Source organism: Mustela putorius, unplaced genomic scaffold (genome assembly GCF_011764305.1).
Source record: "Mustela putorius furo isolate JIRA1106 unplaced genomic scaffold, ASM1176430v1.1 tig00000253_pilon_pilon_pilon, whole genome shotgun sequence".
NCBI classification, from domain to species: Eukaryota; Metazoa; Chordata; class Mammalia; order Carnivora; family Mustelidae; genus Mustela; species Mustela putorius.
The window spans coordinates 6,422,073-6,439,759 of NW_025421329.1; the positions used below are offsets into that span (position 1 = coordinate 6,422,073).

At 40.6% G+C, this 17,687-nt stretch overlaps 1 protein-coding gene across 2 annotated transcripts; it reads left to right on the plus strand.

The window, feature by feature from the left end:
• The first annotated feature begins 3,204 nt into the window (after positions 1–3,204).
• Positions 3,205–17,420, plus strand: NAA20 (N-alpha-acetyltransferase 20, NatB catalytic subunit). 2 transcript variants are annotated; one of them, XM_004754131.3, is made up of 6 exons: positions 3,205–3,355; positions 7,296–7,320; positions 10,018–10,108; positions 10,742–10,877; positions 16,323–16,468; positions 16,903–17,420. In XM_004754131.3, the coding sequence occupies exons 1-6, from the start codon at positions 3,303–3,305 to the stop codon at positions 16,986–16,988; spliced, it is 537 nt and encodes a 178-aa protein (XP_004754188.1). In that variant the 5' UTR covers positions 3,205–3,302; the 3' UTR covers positions 16,989–17,420. The 2 variants fall into 2 exon arrangements, with proteins under 2 accessions (XP_004754188.1, XP_044934391.1); XM_045078456.1 differs by lacking the exons at positions 3,205–3,355; positions 7,296–7,320 and adding an exon at positions 7,582–7,770 and having other exon boundaries at positions 10,042–10,108.
• Positions 17,421–17,687: the final 267 nt, after the last annotated feature.

A 17,687-nucleotide genomic window follows, 5' to 3' on the forward strand; every position in this document is an offset into this window, starting at 1 on the left:
AGCACTATTTACAGAAGAGCACATGGTGTTTTGTCTCAATGAGCAGGAAAGTGTTTTGTGATAAAATGTGGTAAAAGCTTGTAGTTTTTTTCCAACTAAGCAGTAAAAGGAATTACACAATGCAAAATGATAAATAAAAAGTTCTATGAGTCATCTTTAATGTGGGGGAAATGTGCAGCCAGCACAGAAAACAGTGTTTTTCCTGCATGTTAAAAATAAAATTGAATGCACTGCAACCAAAATCAATAACAGCATGTCCCAGGAGCTCAAAAAACCGTGAGACTTTATGGAGTTCAATGGAGTTCATGCTTTTTATCGAAATGGTGGGGACGATAATGTAAAAACTGTTGATTTTATTCTTTACAAAGTCATGTTTATCGAGGCATAACTGGCAGTAAAATTCACTGTCTTTAGTGTATGTTCTATGAATTTTGACAGAAACACTCAGTGATGATCCGTCACATAAAACTTTCCCATAATTCCCTTCTGCTCTCCCCACCCCAGTCCCTGGCAACCACTAATCTGTTTTCTGTTCTTATAATTCTGCCTTTTCCAGAATGTCACATAAATGGAACCATACCATACACAGAATTTGGACTCTGGCTTCAACATTTGTATACAGGTTTTTTATGTGAACATAAGTTTTCGTTTCTCTGGGATAAATGCCCGGGAGTGCAATTGCCGGGTTAAATGATAGTTGGTTATTTGGATTCTAAAGAACCACCAAACTGTTTTCCAGAGAGGCTGCACTATTTCACATTCTCACTGGTTATGTGGGAGTGATGCCGCTTTGATTTATTTTTTTTTAATTTCAGTGTTTAAACTGCTGACATTCACCAGGAGATACACTCAGAGACTCACTAGGTTTGAAATGTATGGGCTGTTAAGAATGTTTTACTTTTGGAAGTGTTATGACAAATGATACTCCAACATAAACTAAGTCACCCACAAAAGGGAAAACAAAAATCATGCTGGCCTACTCTCTCCCCCTAGAAACTTTAAACAGAAAACAAGGGAGTAATGAGGTTTACAAAGTCTTCGGCTTTAAAGGAAACCTTTAAGTACCCATATTTCTATGGTGCTCAGCGAGCTCTTTGATTTTAATTTAGTGTTAAAGGACCAAAAAAGAAAGAGAGAGGAGAGAGAGAGATGGCTAGGTCTTCTCTCGGGGATACCCTTCCAGGTTAGCTCTGGAAGCAGCAGAAAACTGGTAGTAAAGAAACTGTTTCTTGTTCACAGAAAAAGAAACACATTGTACACATCCAGATGATGCAATAGATTACTGCTCTGTGGATATCAACCAGTTTCACATCTATTTGTGCGTACATTTCAGCATTCCTGATTGCCTTGTGCACTTCAGTTTTTAAAAAATATTTATTTATTAGAGAGAGCTCAGGTGCACAAGTTGGGGGAGGAGCAGAGGGAGAGAGAATCCTCAAGCAGACTCCCCACTGCACACGGAGCCCAGTCCTAGAACCCTGAGATCATTACCTGAGCCAAAACCAAGAGTCTGTTGGTTGACCGACTCAGTCACCCAGACACCCTGTCTTGTGCACTTTAAATTCTCCCTGAAAGTGAGTTGTAACAACTTACTGGTTCTTTCATTAATTAATGAATTATGATTTTCATCATGTGCTTTTATATTTGTATGAAAATCACCATTTTACCTTTTCTAAAAATTATCCTTTAACATTCACTCAAACTGACACCTTAAATTTGCTGAAAGGAAAATGCCTCTAAAATGTCGCCCTCTTTAAGCACCTGGCAGGCAATAGCTGAGCTCATGAGGTCATATTCTGTCCTCAGGGTACATTTCTAGGTTGAGGTTGCATGCTCCAGGGACAATTACCTGCATGTTCACACTCAGCTAGATTGTTGAGATTTTTGGAAACAATGCCTGGTGATGAGCTTGGACCTTGGGAGATCCTTCTTATAGGCCTATTTCTTCAGCCTTCTGCTGTCTCCTTCCATGCCTGACCTGCATATTTGGGTAGGGGGGCCGTTGAAGATCCCTACAGAGTCCGAGGGTCCCCAGGTAGTCAGATGTGAGGGCCTTGGAATTCAGACCTCTTCCTGAAGAGTTATGTGGGTTAGTTTGACCTCTGTAATGTGTCCCTCAAGACCACCTCAGTACTTGCCTAACAAAGGAGTGAGGGGAAAGAACCTCCAAAAGCAGGCAGCACATTTCTTAGCCTCTGGACCTGTGCTGTCCGCTATGGTGGGGAAGCCACTACCTATGGGGCTATTGAGTGCTAGAAATGTGACTAATGCAACTGAAGAATGGAATTTTTAACTTCATTTAACTTTAACCAATTTAAGTTTACATGTGAAAACTGATGATCCTTTCAGGTATTTGAAAGCTCGTATGATTGGAATCATTTGAGGAGGCAAATCTACTTTTCAACTATACATTTTATGTATACATTTGATGAAATCTAAATGCAGAACAAGGGACACCTGGGTGGCTCAGATGGTTGAGCAGCTGCCTTCAGCTCAGGTCATGATCCCAGCGTCCTGGGATTGAGTCCCACATTGGGCTCCTTGCTCAGCAGGGAGCCTGCTTCTCCCTCTGCCTGCCACTCTGTCTGCCTGTGCTCACTCTCTCTGACAATAAATAAATAAAATCTTAAAAAAAAAAATAAATGCAGAACAAGTATTTCTGATGACAGATCACCTGCTGGATTGAAATATGCTGCAAATGTAAAATACACACCAGATTTCAGACTTAGTCCAAAAAAAGTAAAACATTGTTAGTATTTTTTAATTGATTACATGTAAAATAATAATTTTTTTATATATGGAGTAAAATAACATACACTGTTACAATTCATTTCACCTTTCTCTTTATGTTTGTAAACGTGGCAGTAGAATATTTGAGATCACATACTGTGATCAGTGGGATGGCCAGCTCTGGACCATGAATTTTCCCATTCTGGTCCACAATTTTTCTCATTTATTACGGACCACGCAGGTGTTCCTGAACCCCGCTTTTCAGCTATAATTTTCTAACCCCTGGGCAGCTTTCTGTCTCCTTTCTAGCAGATCACACTATTTACTTCCACTAGAAATTCCCACGGAGGACTTTTGAGGCTCTGACGGATAAGACCCCCGTGACTTTACAAGAAAGATCCTGCAATTCCAGACGCCGCCGCCAGAGAGAGCCTTGTCGCAGTCGTGGTTGCCGAGCAACTCGTGGCCCGGAAGCGGTTCTCCGCCCCGCCCCCGCGGCAACCGCGCGCAGGACAACTTCCGGCAGGGCGGGCGCGGGGGTCTCCTAAGCCTTCTTCCGCGGCGGCGGCGCAATGACTACGCTCCGGGCCTTCACGTGCGATGACCTGTTCCGCTTCAACAACATGTGAGTGAGGCGCCCGGGGCTGGCGCGGGTGGCCTCGTCCCCTGTCCCGGGCCCGCAGGCCTATCCCGCGCCGGCCGCCCCTGGCGCGTCCCTGGGAGCCGCCGGGTCGGAGTCGGAGTCGGAGCCGGGGCCGGGGCCGGGGCGGACGTGCGGACCTCCCTGCTGACCTTGGCCCAGGCGCTGCAACTTTTCTCGCGTCCTTGCGTGCTCGTCGGAGTCGGGGCAGCGCGCCGGCGGCCTGTCGCGGCCCGAAGGCAGCCAAGGACTGCCGCCTGCGGCCAGTGTCCAGGCAGGTCCGGAGGTCGTTGCGAGGTCCACAGCCAAGTGTTCGGTGAGCCCAGCGGCCGATGGTTCCATTTGTATCGGAGTGAGACCTTGTGAGTGTGGCACCGGCCGCCGTTTCTTTCTTGGCCCGGGTTGGTTTCGTTGCTGAAGCGGCACATTCAGGGACAACTTGCAGGTGTAAGTAGTCGGGGCGGGCACATGCTGATGGAGGCCCACTGTGTGTGCTGTAAGTCCGAGTTAAGGCAGGATTGTGACTTGCAGGTACTTAAGCATTTTATTACATAAGTTTCTGAACGTTTAAAAAGTCGACAGAATTTTACGCTGAACACTCAGAGACATTTCGGCTGGATTTTACAGTTGACATGTTGGTATGTTGACTTCCTCGCATATCTGTTCGTCCGTCCATCCATCCATCTATCCACCCGCCCACTCCGAAATCCACTTTAAAGATAGCTGGGCAGTGTGTGAAAACTGAGGATCAAGTGGTTCGGATTCAAGTGTTAGGAGGATGGGAAGCACTTGAGAGGAGGTGGCTAGAAACCTTGCAAAGAGGGGGTGAACCTTGAAGGGTGGATAAAATGTTGACAGTGATGAGGAAGTTCTGGAGAAGGAAGCAGGTGTGAAGGCGAGAAAGCTTGCGGCCAGACACGTGGGAGGCAAGTGTGACTGGAGTGGTGGGTTTCTCTAACTGCGCCATCAGATCAGCTGGTGAAACTGGACTTTCGCTTTGTCGTTGAGGTTTCAGTCTTGACTGTTGGGAAGAATTTTCTAATGGGCCTCTTTCAATCAGAGCAGTGTAACTAATGTGGCTTGTGTTGAGCTCCCCCTGTGCTTGCTGGGCTCTGGCACTGTAATAATCCATTTACTCCCCACAGTTCTCTATGGCAGGTGCTCTCATTATCCCCATTTTTTGTATGAGTAAAACTAAGGTACTGAGAGCGCCAGAGAATTGCCCCAGGTGCTAGAGCTCTGTGGTGGGTGTGGGTGAAGCAAGGAATCTAATCCAAAAATATTGGCCCTGGAACAGTGGTTCTTTAAAGAGTGGTCCCAGACCATCAGGGAGTACTTTGGAAATGCATATTCTGTTTAAGGCCGCTTTAAGGACCAGTGCTCTGGGGCTGGAGCACTTCACCACAGTTATGTGGAAGGTGAGGAAATTGGAGGAGGTATACCAGGCAGATAAGCCATTTAGGACATCTTGGCAACAGGCCAGAAATGATGACAAAGGTTTGGGTATGGGAGTTGCAAGCCCAGGAAGGGACAGTGTGCCTGGAAGCTTTAAGAGTAGTTGGCAAAACCTGTGTGTGTGTGTGTGTGTGTGTGTGTGTCTGTGTGTCTGTGTGTTGCAAGTCTGGGTAGTTGGCAAAACGTGTGTGTGTGTGTGTGTGTGTGTGTGTGTACTTTAAGAGGGCATGTGCACACATTCAGGCGCCCCAGAGCATCATGCACGACCTGAGCCAAAATCAAGAGTTGGACGCTTAACCAAGTGAGCCATCCAGGCTCCCGCAAAGCCTTGTTTTAACTGAAAGGGAGGTGAGGAGTTGAGTCCTATGGATATTGGGAGCAGGAGAACTTCAAGGCAGAGAGAATAGTTAGGGCACAGGTACCTGTTTCTGACGGGGTGGGGGGCAGCTGATGTGTATAGAGCAGAGTGAGAAAGTGGGAACAGGGCTGGATCTTAGAGAGGACCTCCTACGAGTTGGGCTTCTCCACTAAGTGCTTTGAGCTTCCCAGGTGCAGAAATCAGGTAAGTGTCTAGGCTAACGATAGCAATTTGGGGGACCCACACTATGTAGATGGTATTAAAACCAGGATGCTAGGTGACATCAGTGGTGGAGTGAGTGTGGATAGGAAAAAAGAGGCTCCAGGTGTTGTAGGAGAGCTAGTGTCCCTTTGAGTTGGGAGGAGAAGCTGATGGTGGGTCTTGGAAGCTCTGTGAGGAGAGCATTTCAGGTGGTGGGAGTGGGGAGCCATGTCAGGAGCTGCTGATGGCCCAGTGTGCAGCATGTCTGTACTTTTATTCCAGGAGGGGAGACTTTTGGGAACGGGGGTCTGGGCAGTGGAAGGGGGCAGATCTGCCCACCAGCACTCCAGGCATGGTTACAGGAGAGCGAGTAGAGGGGGCTGCAGACGCTGTAGGTGTGTGGGTGCCATGGTGGGACCTTGGTGAAGGCTTCTTCCTATTGTGTATTTTCTGTTGTGAAATAGGAAGCAGCTGATAATGAGAAGGAGGTGGCCTGTTGTGGATGGTTGAGGCAAGGCTATAAAGCAGTCGTTGAGGAGTGTGGGAGACTGTATTCCCACACGGGAACAGTGATTCTCCAGGTGTGGCTGACGCTCTTCCCTTTTTGCAAGGTCAGAGTGATTTTCAGGAAAGCACCAAGATGGGTTTTTTTGCCTTCTTCATTCTCTCACAAGTGCACAGTGGAGTTTTCAGCTGTGTGGCTTGCAATACCAAGTGTAACAGACACAGATGTAAGAATCCAGCTGCCTTTTTTTTTTTTTTTTTTTAAAGATTTTACTTATTTATTTGACCGAGAGATCACAGAGAGAGATCACAAGTAGGCGGAAAGGGGGAAGCAGGCTCTCTGCTTAGCATGTGGGGCTCAATCCCAGGACCCCGAGACCATGACTCAAGCTGAAGGCAGAGGCTTACCTCATTGAGCCACACAGGCACCCCCAAGCTGTCTTAAGCCAGACATTAACAAAGATTTGTAAATTGTTAAAACAAAGCCTTTTTTGTTGCTAAATTGTGTTCCTGAAAGTAGTCACTTTTGGTTTTAAAAAAAGTTATTAACATGTAATTGATTTATTTTAAAATGTTTTAGAAAATGTCATTATCAGTAGATATAACCCACTTAAACAAGTTCTTTGGGGGTCCTCAATAATTTTGAGTGTGAACAGTTTCTGAAACCAAAAGTTTTGATAACTACTGGCCTGGAGAAGTGCCTTGATAAGGGTCCCAAGGAAGAATCTGGCTAGGTATACAAGAGGAAGTTATGGGTGGCTGGTTTTGAGCCTGGCAAAATAGTGGTTCCATTAATTGAATAGGAAAGTGAGGGCAGAGCTCTTTGCAGCCAGCTGCAGAGGTGTGTTTTAAGAACTGTTGACTCAGGAGTGTTGTGATCAGGTGGGACAGGTGCTGGGTAGCACCAGAGCCAGATCCGGGAGTCTTCCTCCAAAAGTTAAGGGATGGGATGGTGGGGAAGAGGAGGTAAGAATGTAGAAGAGTGGATGGAAACTGATGGGTGAGAAGGCCCACACTGAGCAGCTGAAGGCCCAGAGACAGACGGGAGGGACTGCTGTCAGATGCTGCTGGGAGCTGGTTCTACTTTCTGTGACTTTCATGCCTGGTTGGGCTCCAGTTCCATTGATGATTTACTGCCATTTAGAAAAATGGAAGGTTTTGACGCAGGTATATGAACTATAAAGTCACTTGTAAGGAAGAAACCGTTAAATAAAAATTTATAGATATCTTTATAGTGGCTGTATGGCTTAGTTTGGCCTTCGGTATCTTCCTTAGCCCTAAAGTTGGTTTTAAAGTTGTGGATTTAGCGTGTTTTGTTTTTCTGGTGCATGTTTTTACTTTCAGTGGCTTATTTAAACTGGTTTTGTCAACACTGCTTACTACTGACATTTCTTTTCTTTCTTTTAGTAACTTGGATCCACTTACAGAAACTGTATCCTTTAAAAAAAAAAAAAAAGTTAAATGAAGGCTAAGAGTAAGGAACATGGAGAAACAAAAGAAAAAATGACTTGAGTACCGAAAAACTTTAAAACTTGCAGGCCAGGAAACATAAGCAACATTGAAAGCAATTTAAAAAACCAAACAAACTGGGACTGAGTTGTCTTAAATCTGCCTGGCAAGCTGCTAACAAAATGACCTCATAACTAAAGCAGTGCAGCTCCCCTTGGTGGTAAGTATGGCTCCATACAACTGAAAGCAGTGGCTTCAGGATGGGTTATTACTCTCTGAACGAAGCCTGGTGGTGATGAGCAGTCTGTGGTGGTTTCATGAAGTCATTGGCGACCAGGCTGTGCACTGTAACCACCATCTCACTCCCAGGGTGGCCTTGGCTTTCTCGGGCATCACGTCCATGTTCCTGGCAGGAGGATCAACAGAGGGGAAGGTGAGAGTGACCTTCCCTTTCAGGAGTACCTTTAGGAAGTACCATACAGGCTTCTGTATCCCACTGACCAGGAGCTGCCTCCTGCCACACTCACTGAGCTAGAACAGTCCAGGAATGAGCCCAGCTTCCCATTTGGGCTTATTACTAAGATAGGATTTGGGGGTAATAATTAGCCATATCTATGATGTCCCCCAATGAAAGTGGGCAAAGATGTGTGAAGTTAGGGTGCTGTGGGTTATGTTCCACTAAGAGACAACCTCACATTCTCAGTGGCTTTCTAGCTTCTACTCCATGTCCACTGCAGAGTAGGAGGGTAATATTAACTGATAATTTAACAAAAGAGGGCAAAGAAGCTAATGACATATATTAAGGGTTCAGTCTCACCAGTCTGTGGATTAAAACCAAAATGATATGCTGTGCTTTACCTATCACAATATCAGGGATTAAAAAATGATTAAACTCATGCTGATGAGGGTAAGAGGAACATTCTCATAAATTGCTAGTGACAGTATAAACTGTGAGAGTTTCTGGAAGGCACTTTGGCAGTGTAGTACATACTAAGTAATTCCACTTCCCAGGAGCTAAAAATAACAGGTGAGGACTTGGCAAACTAAGGCATGGGCCAAATTTGGTCCATTGCCTATTTTTATTTTTGTAAATACAGTTTACAAAACTGTATTGTGTCTAATAAGACACAACCATGCTGAAAAATTTACATATTATCTGTAGGTTTGTCCATGGCTTTCACAGAGTAGTTGCATCAGAGAGCATATGGTCCACCCAGCCTTGAGTATTTACTGTCCTGTTACAGGAAATGTTAACCCCGGAGTTATGTCATTACCAACATTTTTATTAGTTAGGATATTAAAAATTTGGAATAGCATTCACAAACAAGGAAATGGTTAGAAAAAATATACTGTATTCATGAGGAATTTAAAAAGATTTTCAAGACACTGAAAATAACGTGTCCCTTGTCAGCAGATAGGTGATTTAAATTGATCACCCGACGGAGTATACTATATATTATTAAAAATTAACTATACGTTTAGATAACATGGCTACAAATCAGAAACAAAGCTGAGTGAAAGAGCAGAAAAATCACTGAAATTTTCATTTTGTATTTCAAAAAATTACGACTTTTTAGAGACCTCCATGTTAAAAAGATTTTTGAATAACACAAAAAATTTTCACTGTAAATAAGGTGAAGTATTAGGATGCAAATCAGCTTACATGGTGTGTGTCTAGTGACACTCCAGATTTACAGTAAAAATCCCATAATCCAGGTGAGGCCGTATGTGCAAGTAACCTGCCAGGTATTAATGGTTGCTGAGCTGATACCCGGCCTCCTGACACTGGTTGAGAGGCGGTAGTGGTGTGTGTCGGTGGCTGACCAGCAAGAAGACTGGCTAGCGTGCTGTGTTATGGGTTATGTTTGAAGAGCGCTCGAAGTAGTGGCTGTCGTTCAGAGGAGAATCTGAAGAACTTATGACTGAGCAAATTTTACAGAAATAAAAAAAAGAAAAGAGTTGTGTGATTGGTGGTGGCCCCTCACAGAATTGTATCAGCGAGCTTACACTAAGAAGATATTAGAATGAGCATATGTCAGTAAGGATGCCAGGGTTGAAGAGTGTCATAATGAGCAAATTATTCAGGCTTTTACTCTTAAGTCAGCATTGATTTGTAGTACCAGAAAGGGAGAATTTGAATCAGTGGAGGGGAAACACTAGGTAATTGATGACTCTGGAAATACTAAAGTTATTTTAGTTATTTTCACAGCCACACAGCTTGAAGTAGGAACTAATCATTAATTTTCTAGTGCAGTTATGGAAAAACAAAAGCATTGAGCATCTACTTTGTGCTCAGCACCAGGGATAGAGTGAACATGACATTCATATCCAAAAGGGAGGGAGAGAGTGAACAATATCCAGTGCTGGTAGGTGCTGTGCGGAGATTTAGATACAATGTGATCAGTATGGACACAGATAATAGAACTTCAGACTCCTGGTTTTCTGCTGTTAGATAGTGTTGTCTCCACTCCTATTTTTGAACTTATATATTCAAGCAATTTTGTTATAAATTATTAGTGCTAACCTAAATAATGTACTGACATGAATATACAGATCACACATATATTGAGCTGGGGATAAAGTAACAATATATTTTCAAAGGAACCTTTCTTCACAATGTTTCTTTTATGAAGAACTTTGTACTGTCCATTACCTTCCACACTCCTTAACGAGACTCTAGTATGGGATTCCTTTTTACTTACAGTACCTCGCCCACTGGCCAGAGTACTTCATTGTTGCAGAGGCACCTGGTGGAGAGTTAATGGGTTATAGTAAGTATAATACCACTAGAACTTTTCTGAGTAGGCAGTTGAGATTTTAATGTAGGTTTCAACTGATTGTTTTAGATTGATTGCAGAAGTGGAACTATAATCATGCTGCCTAGAATTTTATTTCCTTTAACCACTGACAGCTCACCCATGCTTTCTATATTTTAGGCATTGTGCTCTAGGCCCCAGGAGACACAGACAGACAAGGTCTCAGGCTTCATGGATCTTTCATTCTATGCTTATTATTTCTGCATGGTTTTTTGGGTATATAACACAGGAATTAGAGCATTTTCATTGAATTAGTGGCATTACTAACAAAAATTTGAGCTGTGGACTCTTAAGTTTTGTGTACACATACATACCTACATGAAATGTAGATATTTTAAAAAAATAGATATTCTGATTGTGTTCAGAATTAGTTGTGTTTTTAGTGTATCATTCCTTTAAAAAAAAAAACCTTTCTCTAAGTGAGAGTCAAATAAGAGCACTAATAACCATTAGCTAGAAGACTATGTGTTACTTAAAAATTAAAACTTCGTCATTAGTGTCCTTTATAATAAAAATGTACCAACAGTCATTCTATATTCATGTATAAATCCATGTGTTTAATTACTGAGTGCAATCTTTTATTGGCAGTCATGGGTAAAGCAGAAGGCTCAGTAGCTAGGGAAGAATGGCACGGGCACGTCACTGCTCTCTCTGTCGCCCCAGAATTTCGACGCCTTGGTTTGGCTGCTAAACTTATGGAGTTATTAGAGGAGATTTCAGAAAGGTGAGATCCTGCTTTTCAAGTAATAATTTATGAACCCTATTTGGTTTTTATCACGGTGAAAATTTCTAAGTTTTTTTTCTGTTCAGGCTGAATATTGTGCTTCAGTTTGCAGGATTTTCATTTTCATCAGTAGTTGTGTATTCACATATTCAGAGTAGTAGCATTGTCCCTATTTTGCCATTGAGGAAAATTCAGGCAAAGTAAGTGACCTGCCATGGGCTTATATGCTGAGTAATAGATGCAATCTAGCCCTTAAGGTTTTTTTGTTTTGTTTTGTTTTGGTGTTCTTGATACTATTGCAATGTTCCCAAATTCTCTGTCAACATTACCCTTTGCATCTCAGTGATTTTTTTTTCATAGTGCCCCTATGGCCAATAAAAAAAAAAGAAATCCCTCAGTTTAGACTTAACCAGTTATGTCCCAACTGCTTAGTAAATACTTATGGCCTAACAAACTAGTAGCTGTTTGGAAAAAATAAACAAATTGAGAGAAAAAATATTTCATTGTTAAATAACTGTGGCTACCTAATGAAATGTGTGACTTTTGGGCATTTCATGACTTCTTAATCTTAGAAACAGATTTGACACAACCACCTGATTCTTATTTCATACTGATTTTCTTGTAGTACTGGGTTGTTTTTTTTTTTTAGTCACAGGAACTGCCAAAACCTGGCTTCATAAAACCTTTGATGACCTTTGTCGTTAGAAGAAGCTTAACGCCATGTAATGCTGCATTTGTGATTATATCAAACTAGTAGTTTGCCATTGTCTGACGTGTAAGGTTTATCTGTGTTTCCCCCCAAACATCTGAAGTATCCTATAGCACCTCTAAGAGTTTGAGCCACTTTGGAGCACTCTGGGTACACACTAAAAAAAAAAAAACCTGCTGGATTTAGGGCTTTTTTTAAATAAAGACCTATTGTGTAGGTCAAACACCCTCATTATATGAGATAATATAATTAAAAGACTCCTGCCAGCTCCCATTCTAAAAGAGGTAAGAGATGTGTGTTTAAGTTTAATCAGTTGTCAAACTGCCACTTATTTTTTTCCTCTACTTTTAAATGCCTAGAAGTATATAAAAGGGAATATTTGCTGAGAAGGGCTCTTGAGGTTTTACACTTAATGGATTTAAAAATGCAAGTTTTTTTTTAAGATTTTATTTATTTATTTGACAGAGATCACAAGTAGGCAGAAAGGCAGGCAGAAAGAGAGAGAGAGAGGGAAGCAGGCTCTCTGCTGAACAGAGAGCCCGATGCGGGACTCGATCCCAGACCCTGAGATCATGACCTGAGCCGAAGGCAGCAGCTTAACCCACTGAGCCACCCAGGCGCCCTAAAAACGCAAGTTTTAAAGAAGTAGCTAACCAAGCTGAAAATGCTCTGGGCCAAGTTGGGGTTAAAAGGAACTTGAGCTTATTCAGGAAGAGAGAAAATAGTATTAACTGAAAAATAAATCAGTTCTAGTACTTGAAAAATTTTAGTTTATACTTGAAAAATTTTAGTTTATACATATTTGTTAATGGCATTTGTTATCTTTTTGAAAAAAAGTATTTGGCATTATTATATAGTAGACAGGGAGTTAAGAAATAGGTTCTAATGAGCTATCACCCTATACATACGATTTTATGTACTTATGGGACAGAGTCTCAGAATAGAAAACAACTACGCTCCTATCTTTTCCATTTTCTAAATCTTTGTTATTTTGGAACAGTTGCTAAGCTTAGTGTGTGTGTGTGTGTTTGTGTATACCTACGTACATACATACATGTGTTTTTAATTATACACATTAAAAACAAGGAAATTAAAGTGGAAAAAGGAAATTAAAGTGGTAAAACACATAAGAAGCCTGAAAAGAGATGTTAGCTATGAATCCAAATATAATCTGTAAATACAGCACTAAAGATTAATGGACTAATTACTCCAGTTAAAAGACAAAGACCTGAAGCCATTACGGTAAACTGAAGCCAGCCACACAAAGACAAATGATGTGTGATTCCACTTATATGAGATATCCACAACAGGTAAATTTGGAGAATCAGAGAGTGGAATGGTGGTAGCCAAAGACTAAGGAAGAGGGGAGTGGAAGTTACTAATCAGCAGGCATAAAGTTCAATTAGAATGAATAACCCCTATAGTCTGCTGTACAATTTACCTGTAGTAAAAGAATAACATACATTTAAAATTTATTAAAAGAGAAAAACCTCACATTAAAGTGTTCTTACAACAGTAAAAGACCGTCAGAACTGTATTTACAGGAAATATATGTAAAGATTAAAGATTGAAAGAAATTTTTAAAATTATCATGCAAATTCTAACCAAAAGACAGCTGTTATACTTATTAACAAGAGTCACATAATAGTTCAGTAATTTTTCAGAGTAAAAAAAAAGGGTCACTGCTTACATGTGAAAAGATTTAATGCATCAGGAAGATGTAATAATTGTAAGTTTTATGTACACAGTGACATAAATTCAAAGTAAAAATGCAAAAATTGATAAAAGTACAAGGAGAAATAAGTAAACTTTATCATAATGAGAGATTTGAACATCCTTTTTCAAACTGTAGAACAATTAGACAAATTGATTAAGGGCATAGAATAGGGGTGATTACTTTTCCTAGGCCAGATACTTAAGCTTTACAGGCCAGCTAATCTAGTGCACGTGTATGTGTGTATATTAAACAACCCTTCAAAGTTTTAAAAACTGTGCTTAGCGGGAGAGCAGTACAAAAATAGGTTGTAGGCAGGACCCCCTTCCTCAACAGATCACCATCAGTAGCTAAAAATCTTTCCAGAAAGCTATGACTGGCAAAATTTTACCGACTATTTTAAGAAGTGTAAAGATTGGAAGTTCACTTTTACACAAACTAAAGGCTAGAGTAATACATAAGAAAGCCCAACAAGATCTATGAGGAATGGAAATTTAAAGAAAATATGCAGTCTTTAAAGATGCAAAAGTCCCAGAAAAATCTTAGCAAAATTGGACTCAGCAGTTAATAAAAGAATGATATTCAGGGGAAGGAAGGTGGTTTTAACATGAGAAAACCTGTAAATGTATTCCAACCTATTAATAAATTAAAGGAGAACAATTGTTAGTAAGTCCAAAAAATGCTTTGATAAAATCCTATTGATTAAAAATGGTTAACAATGTAGGAAATAGAAGGGGAGAACTTCCTTAACCTAAAAAAAGAATATTTACCAAAAATCTATAGTAAATATTAGCAGTGATGCAGTGAATGCTTTCCCTTTGAGGAAAGGGCTGAGACAAGGAAGAATGCCTACAGTCAGCCCATCTTCAGTAATTAACTGGAAATCCTAGACAGCATAGTACAGCAAGAAAAATAAAAGATACAAGGATTGAGAAGAAACAAAGCTCTTATTTTGTGCGTACAAGACTGTACAAACAAAACCACAAGAAGCTACAAACAAATGTTTAGAATAAAAGCTAAGCAGTTGTTGGACAGTCAGTATAAAAATCAATTTCATTTATACACAAAAAGTAAAATTTAAGAAAAGATGCCAGTTACAGTGGCATCAGAACAAATTAAGGCCTTTGAGAAAAATCTAACAAGAGCTATGCAAGACTTCTCTGAAGCTTCTAACACTTCCCTGAGAAACAGAAAAGATGACCTCTCTTAGTGGAGAGAGAACTATGTCAGTGGCAGGGAGGGCTAAACTGGTGTTAGATCCATGGAGCCAAACTAACTGCAACCCACATCTCCAGTCTTTTTTTGTGAAACTTGTTCAATTGATTCTGAAGTTTACAGGGGAATGGAAAGAGACAAGATCATTTGAACAACAAGGTGGGAAGGTTTGCCCCTCCAAATATCAAGCTATAATGAGTGAGCTCTGTGTCAGTGCTGGAGTACTTGTCAAGACCAGAGGAACAGAGCTGAGGAATAGACGCAGGGACACACGAATCCTGACATAACTCAGGGATATGTGAATTCTGACAGAACTCAGAGGAAGCAACTGCAGAGCAGCAGTGGAGGGATACAGTCCTCAGTAAGGACGGTGGCACGACTGGATAACCACATGGGAAAAACATTGCCCAGATTACTGCCTTACCATACACAAATCAATTCCAGATTTATTAAAAACCTACATGTGGAAAAACGAAACTCAAAAGCCCTTTTAAGTAATATAGGAGAGCGTATCCATGACCTCAGGGTCGAAAAGAGCTTCTTAAATAAAGCCATAAAAAGTCTGATTGTAAAGGAGAGGCTCATATGCAACTTCAGTGAAGTTTCTGTTCATCAAAAGTTACATGAGGATAATAACAAGTCAAGCCACAAACTGGGAAAAGATTGGCAACAATCCTTTATGCAATGTCAACTACCCAGAATACACAGAGGACCACAGCTGGGGGGAAAAATTGTGAAGACCAATAAGGACTGAAAAAATGAGAAATCTAAGTGACCTACAAAATGTATTTAGCCCCATTAGTAATGAGAAATGCCAATTAAAATTACCCTGAGATACTTAGGACATTTTCAAAAATAAAAATGCACCGAGCCTTGTCACTATGGGAATGGAGTCTCACCCTCCGCTGGGAAGTGGGTACTACCTAAAAAAGGTGAAGATGCCCCTATGAGCCAGTGATCACACTCTTAGTTGTAGACCTTAGATACTGTACCATGAGACATACAATAAAAATATTTGTAGCAGCACAGTTTATAATCATAACCCAAAATGTTTATCTGTGGGACTATGGACGACTTGTAGTGTATTCACCCATATAAGGGGGCGCTAAAAAGAGGGAAAATGAACAAAATCCAGCTACACCAGGCTGACTTGCACTTTACTGAGAGGGGCAAATCACCAGAGGATATGCAAAGTACAATAATATTTATGTAAAATTCATCAATAGGAAACACTGTACTAGGTGGTGAATCTACGGCAAAACCCGAGGAGCTAATGAGAGTGGGTTGGAACTTGGAGACCTCTGGGTAAGGGGGATGGCTGTCACTGCCCAGAGAGAACTGATGGCTTTAGGGATGCCACTGTCAGGCAGTTCACGTCCGGTCGTTACGTGTGGGCCATGGCCACACGGGCTTGTTATTGCTCAGATCTTTTTAGTTTGCACATACGGGTAAAAATAATTGTATTACTAGTTGAAAATAAGCATGTCATTTACTGTGATGTAAAATATACAGTAATTAAAGACCGAATTATGATTTTAAAAAATGTTCTAGCAGTTTATCTTTTAAAGAAAATAACAGGTTTTTAAATGTTAGTATGCTAACAGAAAGTATTTCTTTGTACGTCAAAATAATTGACATAAATCGTCAGAAATAAAAATGGATACAAGGTAATCAGCTGCAAAGTCCTATTATTTCCATTCTTTAAATATTAATCAAAGCCAACTAAAAACAAGTGTTTCAAAACATGTAAGTATTTTCTAGAATTTCCCACATTTTAACATTTCCCCCTTTTTTTTCTGATTTAAAGAAAGGGTGGATTTTTCGTCGATCTCTTTGTAAGAGTGTCTAACCAAGTTGCAGTCAACATGTATAAGCAACTGGGCTACAGCGTGTACAGGACGGTCATAGAGTACTACTCGGCCAGCAACGGGGAGCCCGATGAGGATGCCTATGGTGAGCTCCCTTCTGTGGCAGTACCCCCCCCCCAAAAAGCCAAAACATTTACATTTATTCTATACACTAGTCATTTTAATAAGTTAAAAAGAACCATATTTGTTGGACTTAAGTTTTTAAATTTGAGCTATAATTAAATCTCCTTTAACCTGCCTTCATGAACCCACCACTGGTTAACTTACATTAACCAGTGGTTAATTAACTGTCAGTTGTTTAATTATGTTATATACATGCATGTTAATTTTACTAAGATTTTGTCAAAAGAACACTGGTACATAGAACTCAGTTTGTGACTAGGAGTCTCAAACACATTTTCTGAGGACCTAGTAAATAGTGGGGTAGGGGAAAAACCTCTTATGGGAACTTTACATACACACTTCCACATAAAATATTTTGGTATTTGGGTACTTACATTAAATTTTGCTTCCTAACAGATATGAGGAAAGCACTTTCCAGAGACACTGAGAAGAAATCTATCATACCATTACCTCATCCTGTGAGGCCTGAAGACATTGAATAACCATGGGCAGTGGTTCTTAGGCTGATGCTCCAGATATTTTATGGACAATATTATTTTCATTGGATGATCTTGGAGCTCTATTAGGAGAAAAGTAATCATTTAGGTCTTACAGACTTCAAGATAATACAGGTTATAAACTTCAGTCTCATTGTTTCCAATTAGCAATATCATACCTACTAAAGCTGTTCACTGTAATAAAATTCAATCAAAAAGGCAGCTAGGTCAGACGGAAACATTCCGCTATTTTGGGTCATAATATTCACTATATGCTAGGGAAAAAACTTGCTCCAGTCTCCTCCTAAATTCCGTGCCTGAGAACCACTGCTGCATATATTTTTTTTTTATTTTGTATCGAACTATTAATTGAAGCTTTAAAAGCATATATGAAATGTATAAATCTAAGATGTATAATAAAATGCACTGTAGACTCTATGAATGTGTTCTAGAAGTGTGATACTTGTTTTCATACTGTTAATCCCAGGTCTTTTCCTTGTCTAATCTCACACCACTTTGCTTAAATCCTGCCTTTGAAAATATAAAAGACATTGAGGTTTCTTTAAAGGGAAAAAAGAACCGAATTCCAAAAGAAAGGCCATAAAACTAGGTCATGGGCCACCCATGTAGTTTCATGTATAGTTTTCTTTACTTGTAAAAATATCCAGGGAGTAAAAGTGGCTAAAGAAAACCCCACAGAAACAA

Excerpts from the sequence above, each read along its gene's own strand:
- NAA20 (XM_045078456.1), top strand. The coding sequence starts at position 7,633 with ATGAGCAGTCTGTGGTGGTTTCATGAAGTCATTGGCGACCAGGCTGTG. Across the intron at positions 10,878-16,322 it reads TTAGAGGAGATTTCAGAAAG|AAAGGGTGGATTTTTCGTCG; the intron begins GTGAGATCCTGC and ends TCTGATTTAAAG. Across the intron at positions 16,469-16,902 it reads GCCCGATGAGGATGCCTATG|ATATGAGGAAAGCACTTTCC; the intron begins GTGAGCTCCCTT and ends GCTTCCTAACAG.